At 44.7% G+C, this 18,562-nt stretch overlaps 1 protein-coding gene across 1 annotated transcript; it reads left to right on the forward strand.

Annotated features, from left to right (window-relative positions):
• The first annotated feature begins 757 nt into the window (after positions 1-757).
• On the forward strand, positions 758-18,562 carry LOC115475863 (pentraxin-4-like). The gene is given in 4 exon segments (XM_030211914.1): positions 758-1,082; positions 1,085-1,101; positions 4,811-5,861; positions 16,840-18,562. Coding segments are annotated over 4 exon segments (1,812 nt in total). The 5' UTR covers positions 758-979; the 3' UTR covers positions 17,481-18,562.

Consider the following 18,562-nt stretch of genomic DNA (forward strand, 5'->3'; position numbering starts at 1 on the left):
GTTGAGGAGGGATTGTATGTTGAAAGTTCTGGCGGGTTGAAATTTATTTATTTATTGCATTTGTATCCCACATTCCCCCACCTATTTGCAGGCTCAATGTGGCTTACATAGATTTGTTAACATTGTCATTTCATGATATCAGATACAGTTAGTAATGTGTAGCGATCTAGGAAGGGAAGAGAAGAGGGAGGAGAGTGATTAGGGTAGTTATAGAAGGTTGGTGAAGTGCTTAGTGAGGGTATATGTTCTCAATTGTAGGCCTTAGTGTCTCTTTTTGTCCATAGTAGCTAGATGACATGACCTTTATTTATATAACATTTTAAAGAAATGTAGTAGAGCCTCAACTGATGTAATGTTGTATTTAGTACATCTATTATTAATTTGTCATCATATTATCTAAAACATATGTGCCTAGGTTATTGAACAAATTTCTCATTTGCTAAACCCCCATTTACCTACCCAGAATATCTTCTTCTTGCATATTTTCATACCACCATAAACATATGTATATACCGACAGAAATCCACACACATATCACTCATTCACATACTCAAGCATACACACTCATAATCTGACTCTGATTCTCAGTTTTACATCCTTGTAACTTAAGTGGAGACTGAGCTCTGGAGTGGTAGCTGTGGCTCAGCTGCTGAGATTGGCAGTTGGGAGTGTGCTGAAGTCTGAAATCCTCATCTAAATATTCACAGAAGAACGTAACAGTGACTGCCTTCGCTCTGCAGGGAGAGAGAACCTGAAACCCATCCCAGCCAAAGTCTGGAGATTAATTGCTGTGGAGAGACTGGGACAAAGAGAGGAAGGAAGGAATCAGTTTCGGAAAGGAGAGAGAAAGAAGGATTAGTCAAGAAACTGGGACGATTAGAGTACAACCACTTGTGAGGAAGAAAAGACAGAACGAGAAAACAGAGAGAGAGAGCAAGCGCCTGTGATTCAGACTCCTGGAAGGTAGGGAGCCTGCACCATGCATCTTTCACTGTGCCTTCTGCTCCTGACCCTGGCTGCACAGAGCAGCTTCCAGCAAGAGGCCAGAATGATGGACCAGAGAAAGCCTTTCTTCGAGAGACTTAGAGATTAGAGGAGCAGGTGAGAGGAACACTTACCTGGATTCTATATATGGCATGCAGAATTGTCCCGCCCAAATTTATGCTTGCACAAATTAATTAACAAGCCAATTGTCAATTATTGGGTGCTAACAACCAATTATTGATGCTAATTGGCATTCATCTGGCTGTGCGCTGTTCTATAAGGCACATAGCTCAAAAGGGTGGTGTCAGGGGCATTCCAAAATGTTACATGTGGAATTATAACCACTGTCTCTTGGGTGCCAGCATATACACCAGGTTTTCAGCAGGGAATTGGCGTTCAGTGTAATTCTATAAAGGGCACACTCTCTTTATAGAATCACATTTTGCACACCGTTGACTGAATCCAGCCCTTAGCACTGTACTGCAGGACTCTCTCCTGGTGTATGTCAGTATGTGAAGATAATACTAACAGAAATGCAGAGAGTTATACAACTAGCAAAAAGAGCAAAATGCAGACATAAAATAATTTTGCAGGTTTATAAATGAAATAGTTAATTGTAAAATCATGGTTATAAACTTTGTAGTAATTCTCATATTTGCAGCGCTCTGTCGATTGGCTGTTGTTGCTTCTGGAATGCACTATTGCAACTGTTATAATTTTTGTGTATTCGATTACTTTGTGAACCACCCTGGGCTGAAACTACGGCTTAACAAAGTTAAGTACAACATATGATGCATATTATAACACTGTCTTGAGTGAATACTTGCATATAACAGGAGTCCTATGGCAGGATCATACAGGATTTATAATATCCTTTGTACATATGCAATACCTACATGGTTAAGCAGTGTAATAAACTATAAATTATATGCTTTATATACAGGGAGAATTACAGGAAGCCATCATTCAAACATTCAGGTTTTATAGACCATGCAACAACTCCTTTACAAAAGGTCAGGGATAAATCATTTTCTGCTCTATTTCTCAAGGTCATAGGGCACAGATATTTGTCAGAGGTCCCAGTGCTGAGAGCAGTGCTGGGAGAACACATCCTGAAATCTGATGGTGCTGCTTTTCTCCAGAACTATAAAAGGTGGCAGACAGGGGAAGGCAGAAAAGGGTTTTTCCACTGAGGCCATGGTCAAGCCTACAACACTCATCTCCAACCAAAACTGAGCTTTCTTCTGCCTCACCCTCTTCCAAGGCTAAATTCATGTGTAAAGCAACCAAGAGCAGAACCCACAATATATAACAAAGCCATAAGCGGGAGCAACTAACAAAAATAAACGTAATAAATAAATATCAAAACTCATAAAACCATTAAACAAAACCTGACATGGTCATGTTTCAACCTCTGCCTGTATCAGGGGTTCAAAACAGATATATTCGGAAAGAAATATATAAACATAACAGATCAGCAAAACCAACTTATAAAACTGGCAATACCATTCATATGTTATATCAATACATAACTAAAGGATGTCCCTATTTCTCTCTTGAGAAGACATAACTGAACTTCTGCCCAACCCGCTGCATTGCAGCCAAGCAGAGGAGGCAATAAAAGGTGTGCAATTTTGGCACTCCTGCCTTTCTTGTACCCTGGGTGGCCACCACTGTTCTCTCTGAGTGGGAGTCCTCCAACTCCACTGCTGCCAGTGTGTGTGTGTAGGGATGCTTCAATATTATGTTTTCAATCACTAGGGACAGGCAGGTTCCCTGGAGTCCTGCTGAAAATATGATAGTGAAACAGCAACACCCACTGGCAGGACTGTAGGTGGAGGATGCCCGTTCAGCTTAGAGGGAGCAGCGGTGGCCACCTTGCCCACACATAGCTCACTACGGCCCTGAGTGAAGAAACCCTTGCCAGAGTGTGCTCAGGATACACTGCAGAGAGTGGTCCTTGATACCACTGACTGGGCCATGTAGAGTTAGCGATGGGATGCATCTAACTAGTTCCTAACGATTCCTAGGACATTTTTATTCCACTAGGAACTGTGGCTTGAGTCCTGTTGCTCATAGACTTTCTCCTTGGTTGTCTTTCCAGCCTAGATATGACCAGCATAACCACTAGGCAAACTAAGTTGTGGCCTAGGACAGAAGCTTCGGGGAGGGAGGGGTAGGTGGCAGAGAGGCAGCTGTAGTTGAAACAAAATAGATTCTAACAGCCACATACACTTAAAGACTGTTTGTTATTGGGAGTGCCTAAGAAAATGCTGGGGAGGGGGGGGGGGAATCACTCCAGATTGCTCAGAACTCCATACTAGCTCCGGTACTGTATGGACTATGTAGATTTGATCACATATCTCCAGTACTTATGCAGCTGCATTGGTTACCTGTTGAATATATGATCCGTTATAAAATTTTATTGCTTATGTTTAAAATGTTTATTAATAATATTTCACCTATTCTTGCAGCAAATTTGAAAATACGTGTTCCTTTATAGCCTCTACGCTCTGCGAATGCGCAACTGTTTGATGTACCTTCATTCATTTAATAAGATTGGAGGAGTGTAGATCAAGGATTTCTTACATGGCAGGACCGAAGCTGTAGAATGAACTACCTCTACAGATTTGAACTGTGATGTCGATGCAAATTAAAAAAAACCACTTTAAAAAACATTTCTATTTCAGCAAGCGTTTGATGTAGAATCTACTGCTGGTTAATGTTGAAGCTTGAAAACTGTTGAGGATGTGACTCACTGTATATTTTATTTTTGTTGTTTGTTGTATTTTATTTATTACTATATATGTTGATGTTGTAATCTGCTTAGAATTTATCAGATAATGCAGAATATACTTTTTTTTTTTTTACAATTACAATAAACAATCATCACTGCATTTTTTACTAGCAGGGGAGGTGGGCAGTCTTCAAATAGCCCATTTACACTGATAAGTTGTCATTTACCTAATATATATACACACAAAAGAAAGAGGCACTTAACTAGTTAGTGCTGGTAATAAGCGGCACTAATTGCTAAACTGAAAATCGGCTACTTTGTGAGTGGTCTGAAAAAGGAGTCAGCACTTATGCGGTTAAGTGCCACCTAAATTAACCAGACAAATTGGACTGCATAAAACTGTCCGGTTTCACCTAGGCAATTAAGTGTTGAATATCGTATTTAACTGGATAAGACATAACCAGCTGCACAAACCCTGTTATTCAATGCCAGTGCCCGGATATGGCCCGGTATTGAATATCCAGACATAAAGCTGCCACCGGCCAAAACAAATGATGGAGGAAGGCTGTAGTTGACAGCTGCTAATCTGAAAGAGATGAGAAGGAGTATGGCAGGAATATATTTCTATTATTTATCATTTCTATTTGGCTATACACAGAGCTTACAATCCATTCAAGACAGACAAACAGGACAAATAAGAAATTAGGGAATTTCATTTATTATGGGAATAATTAAAGCAACATGGGTGTTAAATAGGTGAATAAGGAGTATGCATGATGGCTCCCTGATGACAGCCAGATATGAAGCAATAAGGAGAGACATCATGCAGAAGCTAAATTATCTCCAGCAAATACAGAGCCCGAGTCTTATTCATCAATGACTTCTAGGTCATATACCCTCACTGCCTCAGTTGAAGACATTTTTAACCAATCTCCTGTAAATAAGTATGACTAAAGATACAACTTGCTCTCTATCAGCTAGGTCAGCTCTGAAGTATCCAAAACTTATCAGAGGCGAGATGACAGGTCACAACTCTGGAGGTTTGAACTGTAGGGCCCCCTGCTAACTGATACTTTCTTGTTCCTGTAGTTCCGTCGCTTCCAGGAGATCACACTGCAGCGCCTGCAACAAATTGCCGAGAACTACAATGTCTCATACAACATTGACTCCAGGTTCAACAGCCTGACCGAGCAGCTCAAGGGCCTGACAGTAGCCATCAATGTGTCCAGTACAGCAGCTCAAAGTGAGCTCAGCAGCCTAAAAACCTGGCTGAAGAAGTTACAGAAGAACAACAAGAAGCTGGAATTAAGAATCTCCTCCATGGAGGATACTCTGGTAGAGGGGAAGAAGAAGAGTTCCCAGGACAAGAAGGAGCAGAGCTCCATCCTATCCAACCTGACGCAAGAACTGAGCAGCCAGAGGAACGGTGTAGAGACCCTGCAGATCAGTGGAAAGGCCCTGCAGAGAGAGTTGCAGGAAGTGCAGACCCTGACTCAGAACCAAGCAGCCAAACTGTCCAGCCTTGAGGAGCAGCTACACAATCAAATCCTGCTACCAAGAGCTTTTGCCACAACTCAGAATATGCTCCAAGAAGCTCACGAGCAGAGGACCATGAAAAAGCTGCTTGCAAAGCACAGTCAACGGAGGAAACTTCAGGAGCCTCAGGTACTCTCTAGACCCAGAGAACCAGAAAGCCTTCAGGAAACTGATCAGCTCTCTATCCCTGAAAATCCAAGGAACCTGCATGAGGTTTATTGGCTCCCCAATTCCAAAGAACCTGAGAATAGAAAGCAACTCCACCAGTTTCCTGTCATTGGAGAACCCGGGAACCTGCAGGATGTCCACCAGCCCTCCAGCCTCAGAAAAGCTGGAAATCAGAATGAGCTCCACCAGCTCCCTGTCATTGGAGAACCTGGAACCCTACAGGAGACCCATCGACTCCCCAGACCTGAAGAGCCTAGGCGCTTGGAGGAGGTACACCAGTTTCACATCATTGGAGAACCTGGAAACTTGCAGAGCAAACACTCCCAGATCTCAGCACAGCAAAGCCAACCAGCGAGGAAGGAAGAGGAGTCACAAGCCAGCAAGCTGCTTCCAAACATAGCAGAGGAACTGCCAGCAACCACGGAGCCAGCAAAAAGTGAGTATAAACCATGAATGCTGTCCGTGCTTATTATTAGCCGTAGTTGTTAATAGTCAGTCCCAGAGATATGTGACAGTAGCACCTGCCTGTGTGAAGACCATGAAGAACCTGCAAGCCATCATACACACTGTCCTGTCATCAAGAAAAGGCATAACTAGCAGATAAAAGGAGGTGATAATGCCTCTGTACAGGGTGTGGATGAAAACTCACTTTCTTAGAGTGTTGTGTATCCAGTTCTGCATGTCATACCTCTGAAAGGATATAGGCATAATAGAGGCATTTCAGTGAACTACCAAATTCATGGAGAGTCTACATCAAAGATTTATGAAATGATATGTAAAGTTTTAAATATGTATACCCATGAGGAAGGAAGCTGGGGGAGGGGGAGGTAGTTTCTTTATTGTCCATGCTAGGCCTGTCCAGATGAGTGGGTTATGTCCTTCTGCCAACAGATGGAGCCAGAGAAAAACAGATCACAGCTGACTTCTCTCCCTTTATAGGAGTCTGATGCTACCTTCAGTATATATCTGTGGCTGCAGCAAATGATGCAGACATGTGGGCTTGTGCAGCTACTATGAGTAGGTTACTCCCAGAAGGCTGTGGGCCCAGATTTCTGGTGGAGCACAGATTGAGTCTAAAGGACTGTCCTTTGGGGCTGATTTCCCTTTTCTCTTGGGAATGGGCAAGGATTGGCTGAGGCTGGTCCAGAGAGCCCAGAGGTGCTAAATCTGATGGTGCTGGGTCCCTTTTCTTGTTCCCCCCAATCCTAGTGGGATTTTCTAGCTGCAGTACCTACTGTCTTCGTCCCCTACTCTTGGGAGTGAGACAGAGGTAAGTTCCCTGTGTCAACTGATTTAAAGTTTTGGAAGAGGAAGAAAAAAAAGCTTTTACGTGCAGCCTCTTCCTAGAAAGAACTACAAAATTAATGGAGAGTCTATATCAAAGGCCTATGAAGATTTAAATATGTATACCTGAGAGAAAAGGAAGCTGGAGGGTTGTGGTGGGAAATAGGTATTTTCATCTCTACCAGTTTATGCTGAGCAATTTGTGCTAATTCCACGCGTGTTTCGCCCTGCATCACTTTATGCATGCACTCCATGCAAATTGCATACGCTAATTGCTAACCGTGTGTGCTATATACAATTATCACAAGTTAATGCACTTAGCCTACAGCACATTCACAAAGCAGCTTTGGTAGTCTCATGGGCTGTGGTTGGGCATGTTAAATGGCCAAAGGCAGTAGACAGGAGTAGAGGGGAAAGTCAAATGGTGGGGATTGCGGGCGTTGTTGAGAGGGAAAGACCAGACCTTGCTCCACGGAGGGGGGGGGGAGGGAGGAAGAAGAGGAAGGGGAAACCAACAGATGACGTCCAGAGTGGAAGAAAGCCTGAAGAAGTAAGAGGTCCAAGCAGCCATGAGACAGCTCCATTAGACTTCCAGCACTTGCAAACTTCCCTGCTTTAGCCTAGCCTGTGATTACTGACAATTCCTTTATATAGCTAGAAAATGTCTCCCAGAAAAAGTTGGTAGATTCACTGATAGGGACAAGAACAGAACAAGATTCAAGAAAGCATAGGACAAGTCCAGATGATTGTCAATTTTGAAGGAATACCATAGATCAACCAGGACCCATGGCACTGTTACAGGAAGAAATGTAGGCAGACTAGCTAAACCTTATAGTCTTCATCTGTCTTTGACAGGAACACAGCAGAGAGACTGGAGAAATGGAAATATTCTTGGCTTTGAATAGAGCTTTCAACGAGTCTGTTTTTATCATTTGTTTATGTAACCCCAGGTGGTTATGAGCATCAGATGGGCTACAAAATATATTTATTTTAATGGACTGGTTGAAGGTCAGGGCTGGGACTACTAAAATTAGGAAGCCAGCTGGCACTAAATCCACTCATACCACATTCCTCTTTCAGTCAAAGAAACAGTCCAGAGCAGCATATATGTTCCAAACCAAAAACTGGCTTTAATAGATCTTGGTATTTCAGGCAAAACAAAGAAACTGTTTCAGATGCAATAATGTACATGAAATGTATCTTGAAAATAATTCTTGTTTTACAATGCAGAGCAATAGCACTGGCACTCCTTCACTTCTCTGGGCTCAGACAATCAGGAAGTGACAATCAAGTGATGAGAGACTCCAGCTCTCTGCTGAGGGGAGAAGGAGGTCAGATGGAAGGGAAAGACCAATAGGAGTAAAGATTACAAACTAAGCAGGAAGTAGCTGCAGTTAATACTGAACTACAATACAAATTACCACACAGGGGTAGAACAGTCACCTTACTTTTCCACAATTATCCTACTTTAGCCATGTAACAACGTAGGAAACAAATTTGCAATGGAAAACAACATTAGTTACAATGAACTGCAATTCCAGTTCCTTCAAAAGCTCCTGGCCACTGGGTGATTCTGAAATGTAGCCCTCTGCTGGCCGGGGTCTCACTTGCAAGTCTTCTCGGAGTTCCCTTGTCTCCCAAGTCACGCTACATACTGCAGTTGACCAGGCAAACTGCTCAGCCACAGGCAGTTCCAACCAAAGCAGTTCAAAACAACTTGTGGTAACTCCAGCAAAACAGCACAGAAGCAACCAGTTCAAAACAAAGGGGTTTTCTTTATCATTCCCTCCTCAGGGTATTCTTGAACTAAGCCCTCTTGAAGCTCCCTGACACTTGGCTTTAAGGCAATATATAAAGACACATGTCCTTCCTGCTCTCTACCCGGCCTCACTGGCCCCGGGCTCCTGAGCAAGCCTCCGGCTGGTCTTCTCCCACTCTCTTGCAAGCGCCCATCTCTATATCTGGGGCTCCTGCCTTACTCAGGGTGACTGCTCGGGCATGCCTTCCTTCGGCTGGAAATCCTCCCCTGTCCAGTCCAGTGTGCCCCGGTCACCCCTCTGATCCATGGGCCATTACCCCTCGCACTCTCCTGGAACTTCAACTAGGATTCTCCAGCCTTCACAGATATGCAAATGAGACAATCACAATGCAAATTCAGTTTATTAGACTATACTTCAGTCTTGTGGAACTCACTTTTTTGCAGCCGTTAGTCATCTAGCACAAGTTCTCTCACTGAGCCCGTCTACTGTGGGGAACCTGGGTCTCAGTGTCTAACAGCCTCCACCCCCGGATAGGACTCTCTTCACTCTCATTGACCTTACAGTCCTATCCTCCACCCCACGGCTGTTAGTCCATTCTCATTAGCAATTGTCCATAACAATAGTACACAGTTCCATCCATTCTATGTCCTTAGTCCAGTAAATACCTTTTTGGTCTTTGAGAGATCCTTCTCCCCATTCTTCCAAGGCATCTCCTCTACTGGACATCAGGCTTCTGGCTTCATTGGATTGAGGTAACTGGTCCTAGGTCCCCCATCTGTTTTCCTCCCTCCTCTTCAGGAGCTAGGGTTTATATAGGGCTGCTAATAGCCCACCACACCCTTTCTGGGCTCCTCCTCCCCGTTCTGGAAGAGTCCAGAGCCTTCTGGGTGCCCTTCTTTTAACAGGGAATCTCTACTACATACTCCCTGGTCCCCATGTTCAGGCCTTAGCCGGAGCTCCCTCTGCTGGCTCCTTCAGGTCATTACCCTGATGTCCCATTTGGAGCTCCCCCTAGGGATCAGAACAGGGCATTTTCTCTATTTCTTGGAGGACAGCGTCATCTAACGGCCTCCTCAGGGTAGGGCAACCACAATATAAATACACAAGTGTCAATATTCAGACATGGTAGTGAGCAATTTTTTACTTGCTACTGGCATTATTCATGGATATTCAATGCTGGGCCATGTCTGAGCACCAGCACTGAATAACCAAGTTTATGCGGCCAGTACCTCCTATGCAGTTCAGTGCAATGTTCAGCATTTAACCGCATAAAGAACTGACTTTTATACAGTCCTATTTGACTATTAAACTTAGGAGGTTAAGTGCCAACTCTGCCCCTGGACCACGCACAAAATAGCCAGCTTTGAGTTTAGCAGTGAGTGGTGATAACTGGTTAAGTGTTGGTGAATATCAATGGTTAGCCCCAAACAAGCAAGTTAACTGGCCAGGAGCCACTTTAGACCGGTTAAATCACTTTGAATATTGATCTCACCATTTATGGTTAAAATCTTTTTATTAATAAATCAGATTCAACAAACAACCAGCATACATAGTAGGAAAACTTAGTTGGTACAAACGAACCACAGCCCAAACCTCCCTTGTGGCTCCCCCTAAAGTTAGAAGAGCAATAATACCAACATCATAAGTTTAACAGATAACTATGAGCTCTAGAAGGTAAAGTCTGCCAGAAGGCTTCCCAAGTCGCTTGGAATAATCTCCTGGAACACTATCAAAGGAGAAAATTCCTTGTCTCTCCATCCTTATTTAGTGAATAAGCAGAGTGTTCCAACTTTGAAGAGTGAGGCCAGAAGCATCCAGCCATTTCATCAATATCGCCTTTAGACCAAACAGGACAGCCTTGCAGAGAAAGCACTAGGCGGAACCAGAGTTGTATAAACATATTTGCCAAAGAGCAAATGGGGATCATAAGTAACTGTACAATCTCAACAGTTTGCATAGCTGCAATCATCGTTCTGGACAACGATGATCGCAGCTCTGCAAACTATTGGGATTATAGTGGGCAATGACCAGACAATGCCAAAACATAGGCCCAAAGTAGCCATAGGTCTCTGACATTCAGGGCAAGTATTACTGTCCACCAAAACAGCTTTGAAGGCGTGGTGTGTAGAAATTTGAAGCTGCAAAGCGAATTTGTAAAGCAACAGGTTCCTTTAGTTTATGAATTCCAAGCACAAAGTTGCGCAGCTGCTCTATGGATAAAGTGCAGCAGAGCTGCCGGGACCAAAGTGTCACCTGAGTAGCAAAATCCAAATCTGGAGTAATGTCCTTCAAGTATTGGTGATAACATTTAAGTGATACATGATCCAATTGCGATCCCAGGGTATATGCCTCGTTTAGAGACTCTTGTACATCCTCTGTGAGATACATCTGCACTAAAGATGTGAGAGGTGTATTTTCAAAGCATTTAGACTTACAAAGTTGCATAGTAACCTATGGAACTTTGTAAGTCTAAATGCTTTGAAAATGAGCCTCATAGTGCCTGAGCTGTATATAAGCAAAATACAGGCAGTTGGTATTCTTGTTGCAAAATATCAAAATATTTCAACTGCCCTTCCTCATTAATTACATGTGTGATATATTGACTGCCTTTCTGTGCCCATTTAGTAAAAACACTGAGACCTTGCCCTGGAGAAAAAGCAGGGTTATTACAGAGGGATAAATAAGGAGTTACAGAGACTGAAAATTTATACTTTCTACAGACCCATCTCCAAACTGCCCTAGAGGAGCTGAGGATAGGGTTACGTTGGATGATGTGAGAAGGCAATTTACCGGAGGTGTGAAGAATATAACTAAAGTGTGTCCCTGGGTCTAAATTCGTTTCCAGGGAAGTAATGGAAAAATATTCTGTGTTCCTACACCAGTCATTGATATGTTGCATACCGCTAGCCACAGTTAGATACCAAATATTTAACAGTTCCATACCACTATGGGCTTTAGGAGTTTGGATCAGGACCAGCGGTAAGCAAGGTAGTTTACCCACCCACAGATAGTGTTGAAGAATTTTAGCTAGTTACCGCTCCTCCTGGCCTCGTAAATACAGAGGCAACATTTGAAAAGTAAAGTATAGAGCCACTTGGGGGCAATAAACATATTAAAGAGATTGAGAAAGAGGATAAGCCTTCCAAACCTGCAGTCTATGTTGTGTGTCATCAAATAAGGGTCCTACGTTAATATAATAAAGGGTTGTCGGGTCCATAGGCAAAAGAACCCCCAGATATCGCAACACAGTATTTTCCCATGAGAAAGAACCCCCCCACCCAGTTAAACCACTGGTGAAAGCAGCAACACCTTGGATTTAGTGTAGTTAAGGGAGAACCCAGAGAAGTTTCCAAAGAGTTTCAAGAGTGAGATCAATCTAGTGAGATCAATCCAGTGACAGAATCCTGAGGAGAAGTAAGAACCACCAAAATATCGTCCACATAAGCTAAAACTTTGATTTGGTGACCATGGAGATTTTGACCGGAAATAGCCGGAGAGGCATTGATATCCGTAGGGGCTCTAAACAAAGTACAAACAGAAGAGGGGAGAAGAGGCAACTCTGACAGGTCCCATGACATATAGAAAAAGTTGGGGTCCGGTCACTATTAACTAAAATATGGGCTTGGGGTGCCTTGTATAGAGTGTGTATTGCATCAAGAAAGCAATCTTGGAGCCCCAAATGCTCAAGCACCTGAAAAAGATGTGGGCAGTGAACCTGATTGAAGGCTCTAGCCGCATCAAGACTCACTAGTATAGCAGGTATATCATGTGCCTGACAGTCTGACATGACCAAAAGAACCTGCAATGTATTAAGAAGACTATCTAGTTGGGACAAAGCCCACTTGTGCAGGGCCGCTTAAATCGGGCAAGAAGGTAGCTAAGTGAGTGGCGAGTATCTGCGCCAGAAGCTTAATATCGACATTCAACAAAAAGATGGAATGATAGGAATCGGCATCCTCACACGGTTTCCCCGGTTTAGGGAGTAAGGTTATCAAGGCAACATTTTCATGTAGAGGGAAGGTACTCTGAACAATCACCACCTGATAATATGACAATAAAGAGCCAAGGACCTGATGTTGCAGTTTTAATTTTTTAATAGCCTGCTGAAGCTCTTTAGCCTGTAGCAGCTTGTTTAGAACTTGATGATCTGAGTCTGATAGTCGAGGCAGTGTCGCCCTGTTGAGAAAATCCTCAATGACCCTTGAACTGCCCTCAGGCCTCGCTGCATACAAAGCCTGAAAATGATGATAAAAGAGCTGGGCAAAGTGATCTGGTCAATTAGCTATATGTCCTTAAGGATCACGGAGTGCCCCAATGGTTCTAGAGTCCCCCCCCCCAAGATTTTACTACTCGGGCCAACATTTTACCTGGCTTATTCCCATAAGTATGAAATCTATATTTCTGATAAATTAAGCTTCTTTGAGTTTGTTCATGAATAAGAGATTTAAGTGTGACCTGTGTGGATAGATAAATATCTTTAGGTTGGGGGGATGGGGCTTGGATGTACTTAGGCTTGGCTCCTTGCAACTGAGCTTCTAAGTTTCTGATGCTCTCAGCTGTTTTCCTATGCCATATGACCATATAGGCTATGATGTCCCTTCGAATCACTGCTTTAGCAGTACACCAGAAGAGCTTGGGTTGATCGGCATGGCGTCGACTGAGTGACAGAAAATCTTCCTATTGGGAGTTTAAATAAACCTGAAACTATTTGTTGTGAGCTAAACAACTAGGGAAACACCACCTCGATACTGTGTGGAAATGAGAAGCCACATCCAGGTCTATCCAGACCGCTGAGTGATCAGAAATTAATACAGTGCTAATAACCACCTCACTAACCAAGGGAAATAATGTGGACAATACAAGAAAAAAATCTAGAGGTAAGAAGGTATCGTGAAACCAGGATCAATGGGTGTAATCAAGATCAGTTGGGTGAAGCACACGTCGGGCATCTGAACTCCACGACCCTGTCAAAAATGAGTCCCTTGTATGTTGTGGCATTACTATCTGATTCAGGGTCCACAAGGAGATTCAAATCCCCAACCACTACCAGAGGTTTATCCTGATAAGATATGAGACTCTTTAGGAGGGAGGGGTATAAGTTTTTATCTAAAGGCGTAGGGCCTTATATAGTCAGCAAATAAATTTCTTGCCCCTGCAGAGTTTAAGCAGCAAATATCTGCCCGCTTCCTCAAACAGAAGGACCTCAGCTGTGCAAGCCATGGATCTACTAATGAGGGCAGTCACACACACCCCTTTCGTCTGCCTGAAGAAGCGAAGAATACATCACTCATCCACACCCGCTGAAGCTTCTGGTGTTCCATGTCCATGAGATATGTCTCTTGAAGGCATGCAATGTCCGTCCTACGCCTTTAGATAATATTTTTTTGCGTTTTATTGGGGAAGAGATGCCTCCCACATTCCAAGTAACTATTCTGCTGCTAGGGGCAGACAGTGCGAGAAGACGTGGAGGAAAACAACCAGCCTAAAAGCATACACACAAAGCCAGGATGCCCAGCCCCCACCCCAGAACAACAAAGTTGAATATCATACAGGAATGCCATACAGAAAGGGGAGCCACCCCTCACAAGAACAAGCCCTCCCCCTCCCACCTCTCAACCAACTCCCCTTGCCCCAACACCACATTCATCCACCCCCTTTCCAAAATCCCCAAACACCCTATTGGTAACTGTAGGCTGCCTCCTTCAGTGCAAAACTTGAACAGGGAAAGCCAATCACATTACCAATGTAGCAGAGACCTCCCTGTCATCTATCCCCAAGCATACTCAGTACCACATGGTCAATAGCAACAACAGAGATGCAAACCAGGCTGCTATATAACAACAATGGACTGAACCAAGAAGAGTCCAAAGATTTCTGCCCCTAGTTCAAAAGCAAGGCAAAGGAAAGCCAACACTTCTAGGCCGTGGTGTTGTGCCAAGCGCAGATCTCAAAACAGAATGGCAGACAAGTAACCAGTGAGCAAACTCTGTTCAGTTGGCCCGGCGATCCATAGAACTGAGCCAGTCCTACACCTCTTGGACAGTTGTGAAGAAATTCCAGCTGCCATCCACAAACACTTTCAACTGTACTGGGTAGAATAACATGAAGTGAAAGTACCGTTCTGACAACGATGCACAAACAGGGGTAAAGGCCCTCTGACGTTCAGTCAGTGTGGCTGAGTAATCTTGAAACATCCTGATTAAAGTGTCTTCATATTTAACACCCTCTCTGTTCTAATTATACTGGTGCAGCAACTCAACTTTCTGAGAGTAACTGTGGAATTTATAATAATCGGACGAGGATGCACTGCCCCATCTCTGTTACAGCCCAGCCAATGTGCCTGCTCCAAATGATAGGGTCCCCACACGGCACACGAAACTAAACTACTATTCAGTCTTCCAAGACCCGAACAAGCCGTGCCTCAGGCAAGGTCTCTGGAAAACCTATGAACTGGAGGTTCTCTCACCGAGAGCAGTTCTCTAGATCCTCAAGCTTGGTCGCGTGGTCCTTCACCTGGCGGGTAAGGCCTTCCAAATCATGCTAATAAGTGTTAGTGGTATCATCCAGTTCTGAAACATGTACCTCTAGTTCTCCAGTGTGTGAAGAAATATCAGAAAGCAATTGCAGAACAGTGGTCATTTGCTCAGAAAGTTGTGTGAATCATGGCTCCAAAGCTTGCACTACTGCCACAGTGATGTTGGTGGTTAAGTCTGACGAGCGTTTCATCCCCGTGGTTACAACAGGATCCGCCATTTTGTCCTCCAGGGGCCGAGTGTGGACTGCACCTCGTCATGGGGTGTCCATGCAGGGTAAATATGGGATTGCTGTGGTTATGTACTACTTGCTAGTGTGAATTTCAGAGGGGCCTCCAAGCAGCCTCAGGCAAATGCGTCCTGCTCTGCTCACTCCATCACATGACGTCCCAAATCCCACCATTTATATAGAATGCTTTTCCTCTCTCTTCTCCTGCTGCAAAACACTGAAACAGCCCATGGTGTAGGAAACCATGGGCTGGAGTTGAGGAGTGGCCTAGTGGTTAGGGTGGTGGACTTTGGTCCTGGGGAACTGAGGAACTGAGTTCGGTTCAGGGCCGCCGAGAGGGGGGGACAGGGGGGACAAAAGTCCCCGGGCCCGGGCCTCTGGGGGGGGGGGGCCGGTGCCGCTGCAGTCCGGCCCGCCCTCCGTAGCTCCCGGAACTAACCTGAAGCGCCTTCACGTTCGCATCGCAGCAAGCAGCAGCAGCAGGGCAGGCCACTCCTTCCTTCCGTGTCCCGCCCTCGCCTGATGTAACGTCCGCGAGGGCAGGACACGGAAGGAAGGAGAGGTCTGCCCTGCTGCTGCTGCTGCTGCTGCTGCTTGCTATGATGTGAACGCGAAGGCGCTTCAGGTTAGTTCGGAGGGCCCGGCAGCGGGTGGAGGGGGGGGGCCCGGCGACTTCGGGTGGGGAGGGGCGTTACGCGACCTCGGGTGGAGGGGGGGCCCGGCGTCTTTGGGTGGGGGGGCGGGGCGTGACGCGACCTCGGGTGGGGGGGCCCGGGGGCGGTCTTGTCCCGGGCCTGGCCCCGGCTCTCAGCAGCCCGGGTTCAGTTCCCACTTCAGGCACAGGCAGCTCCTTGTGACTCTAGGCAAGTCACTTAACCCTCCATTGCCCCATGTAAGCCGCATTGAGCCTGCCATGAGTGGGAAAGCGTGGGGTACAAATGTAACAAAAAAAAAAACAAACCTAAAATAAAGTGTAGAGTTCCGATAGCTGTATTTGAGAATAGAAGAAAAATTCCAAAATAATGTTGTTCCTGAGTTTTGAGACTATATAAGCTCCTTTTTCATCTAAAGAAGAAACTGCATGTTCTTGCAATGGAAGCTTATTTATGTATGAACAATATTTTTGGATAGTTCCAATGAGAAGCTATCACACTCTACAAAAGCATAAGAAAACAAAGTGACCACTAGAGGCCACCATTGCTGCAAGCAACTATACCTAAAGTCTTCCTGAAGTGAGCAGGAACCTGATTCGAATATGCTTCCCAATGTGCATGTACTATCAATTACATATCGTTGTGAGTGGCTAAGAGGCATATTTTCAAAGCACTTTGAAAATATGCCTCTAAGTAGAAGGCAAATTCAAAAGCTTCAAACTATTCTTTCTTTCCAAGCGTGAAAACAAAAATTAAAGGGGACATCTTACCAATTTTCTATAATTACCTAAAGAATAATCTAACCCATTGCTGCTATCTGCCTTCATATTCTCTGTCTCTCCCATTCATTGCCACTGTGTATGTTCATAATACTCTTACTGGGTTTTACCTAAAGCTGATATACTCACAGTATGTCTGATACATTAACCCTTTTCATGCCTTTTCTCCTTCCCAGTTTGCAATGTGGATTCCATGCTGGTCTTCCCGAATGCTTCCACCCAAAACTTTGCCACCTTCAATGAAGGATTCCGGGCAGGGATCCTAGAATTCTCCATCTGCAGCTGGGTGAACACGGATGCTGGGTATCTAGGAACATTGCTGTCCTATGCCACTGAGGAGAATGACAACAAGCTGGTGCTCCATGGGAGGAAGAGCCCGATGCAAAGCTCTATCCACTTTGTGATTGGAGACCCTGTCTTCAGGGAGCTTCCTGTGCAGATGCTTTTAGATGGCCACTGGCATCACCTCTGTGTTATCTGGTCATCTATTCAGGGAAAGTACTGGTACTACATAGACAGGCGCCTGGCTTCCACTGGCTCCAAGTTCCAGAAGGGCTATGAGATCCCAGCAGGAGGCTCCTTGGTGCTAGGACAGGAGCAGGACACAGTGGCTGGTGGGTTTGAAAGCTCTGAAGCCTTTGTGGGGAAACTGGCTGGCTTCATGGTCTGGAACCGTGCACTGTCACCAGGAGAGGTCTCTGGCATCACCACAGGGAAAAGTAGGCCCAGAGGCACTATCTTGACCTTGAGTGATATCTCTACTCTTCATGGCTTTGTGCAGAAAGTAAACTGCTCCTGTCTAGAACACTGTGTATAAATCCCTGATGCTCCGAAACATAAAAACAAGGAATCCTGCTGTAATGAGCACCTGCAGTTAATCCGAGGCCTTGCATGAGCCTCTGGCCTATAACTGACAATGGGTGACACTGCTACTTCCTGGCCCCAAGACCTGCTACTAAAACGGGGAGACAGTGTAGCATGTTATCTCCGAAGCATAGATACCCTATGATGCTGCTGCATGCTGCACCCCTCTCCTCCTCCCCAAGGTCTCTGTCACAAGTGACACTGTTGCATGTGTTGTCCCAAGGCTTGTCACTAATATTGAGGAACACAGATGTCCAATTTTGGGAAATGTTAGCATTAAGAGTTTCAGATCAAAGTCTTGTTACTTCCACTGAAGCTATCAGAAGGTGACATCTGGGGCTCCAGATTCTCTCAGGCCCTGGAGAGTGGAGAGAAATGTCAGTGCTCTGGGATCCAGCAGTGAAATCACTCATACCAGCAACATCTGACACCTGGCTGCAGTTTCCAAGAATTTTACCTTCTTCAAGATCCCCATGGGAAATATCATCTCCCAAACCTGGGAGTTCAACGAACTCACCACAATGCCCTTAGCCCCCCCTTTAACTTTGCTAATATTGTAGTCAAATTGCACGTATATAGTTACTTTTTATTTTACTGCATAACCACTTAATCTAGCTCAGTACATGAAAGTATATATAACTAAAAGTGGTACAAAAATGCTTTGTAAATGCTTTTATTACTGTGAGTAGTCCTCTGAGTAAATGTGATGATTTATCTGCTCTTTACAAACCTGACCATGGTAACCACAAACTAGGGAAGCTTGGTGTTAGGCAAACAGAAACTCGCTACAGGTAAGCATAGAGAACTGACAGCATTGACCAGTCACTTCTTGGAGGGATGGACAGCAGTGACCAGTCACTTCTTGGAGGGATGGACAGCAGTGACCAGCCATTTCTGCAAGAGATGGACAACAGTGAGCAGCAACTTCTAGGTGGGATGGACAGTAGAGTCCAGTCACTTCTTGGAGGGATAAACAGCAGTGACCAGCCACTTCTAAAAGGGATAAACAGCAGTGACCAGTCACTTCTGAGAGGG

This window comes from Microcaecilia unicolor, chromosome 8 (assembly GCF_901765095.1).
Source record: "Microcaecilia unicolor chromosome 8, aMicUni1.1, whole genome shotgun sequence".
In the NCBI taxonomy this organism is placed as follows: Eukaryota; Metazoa; Chordata; class Amphibia; order Gymnophiona; family Siphonopidae; genus Microcaecilia; species Microcaecilia unicolor.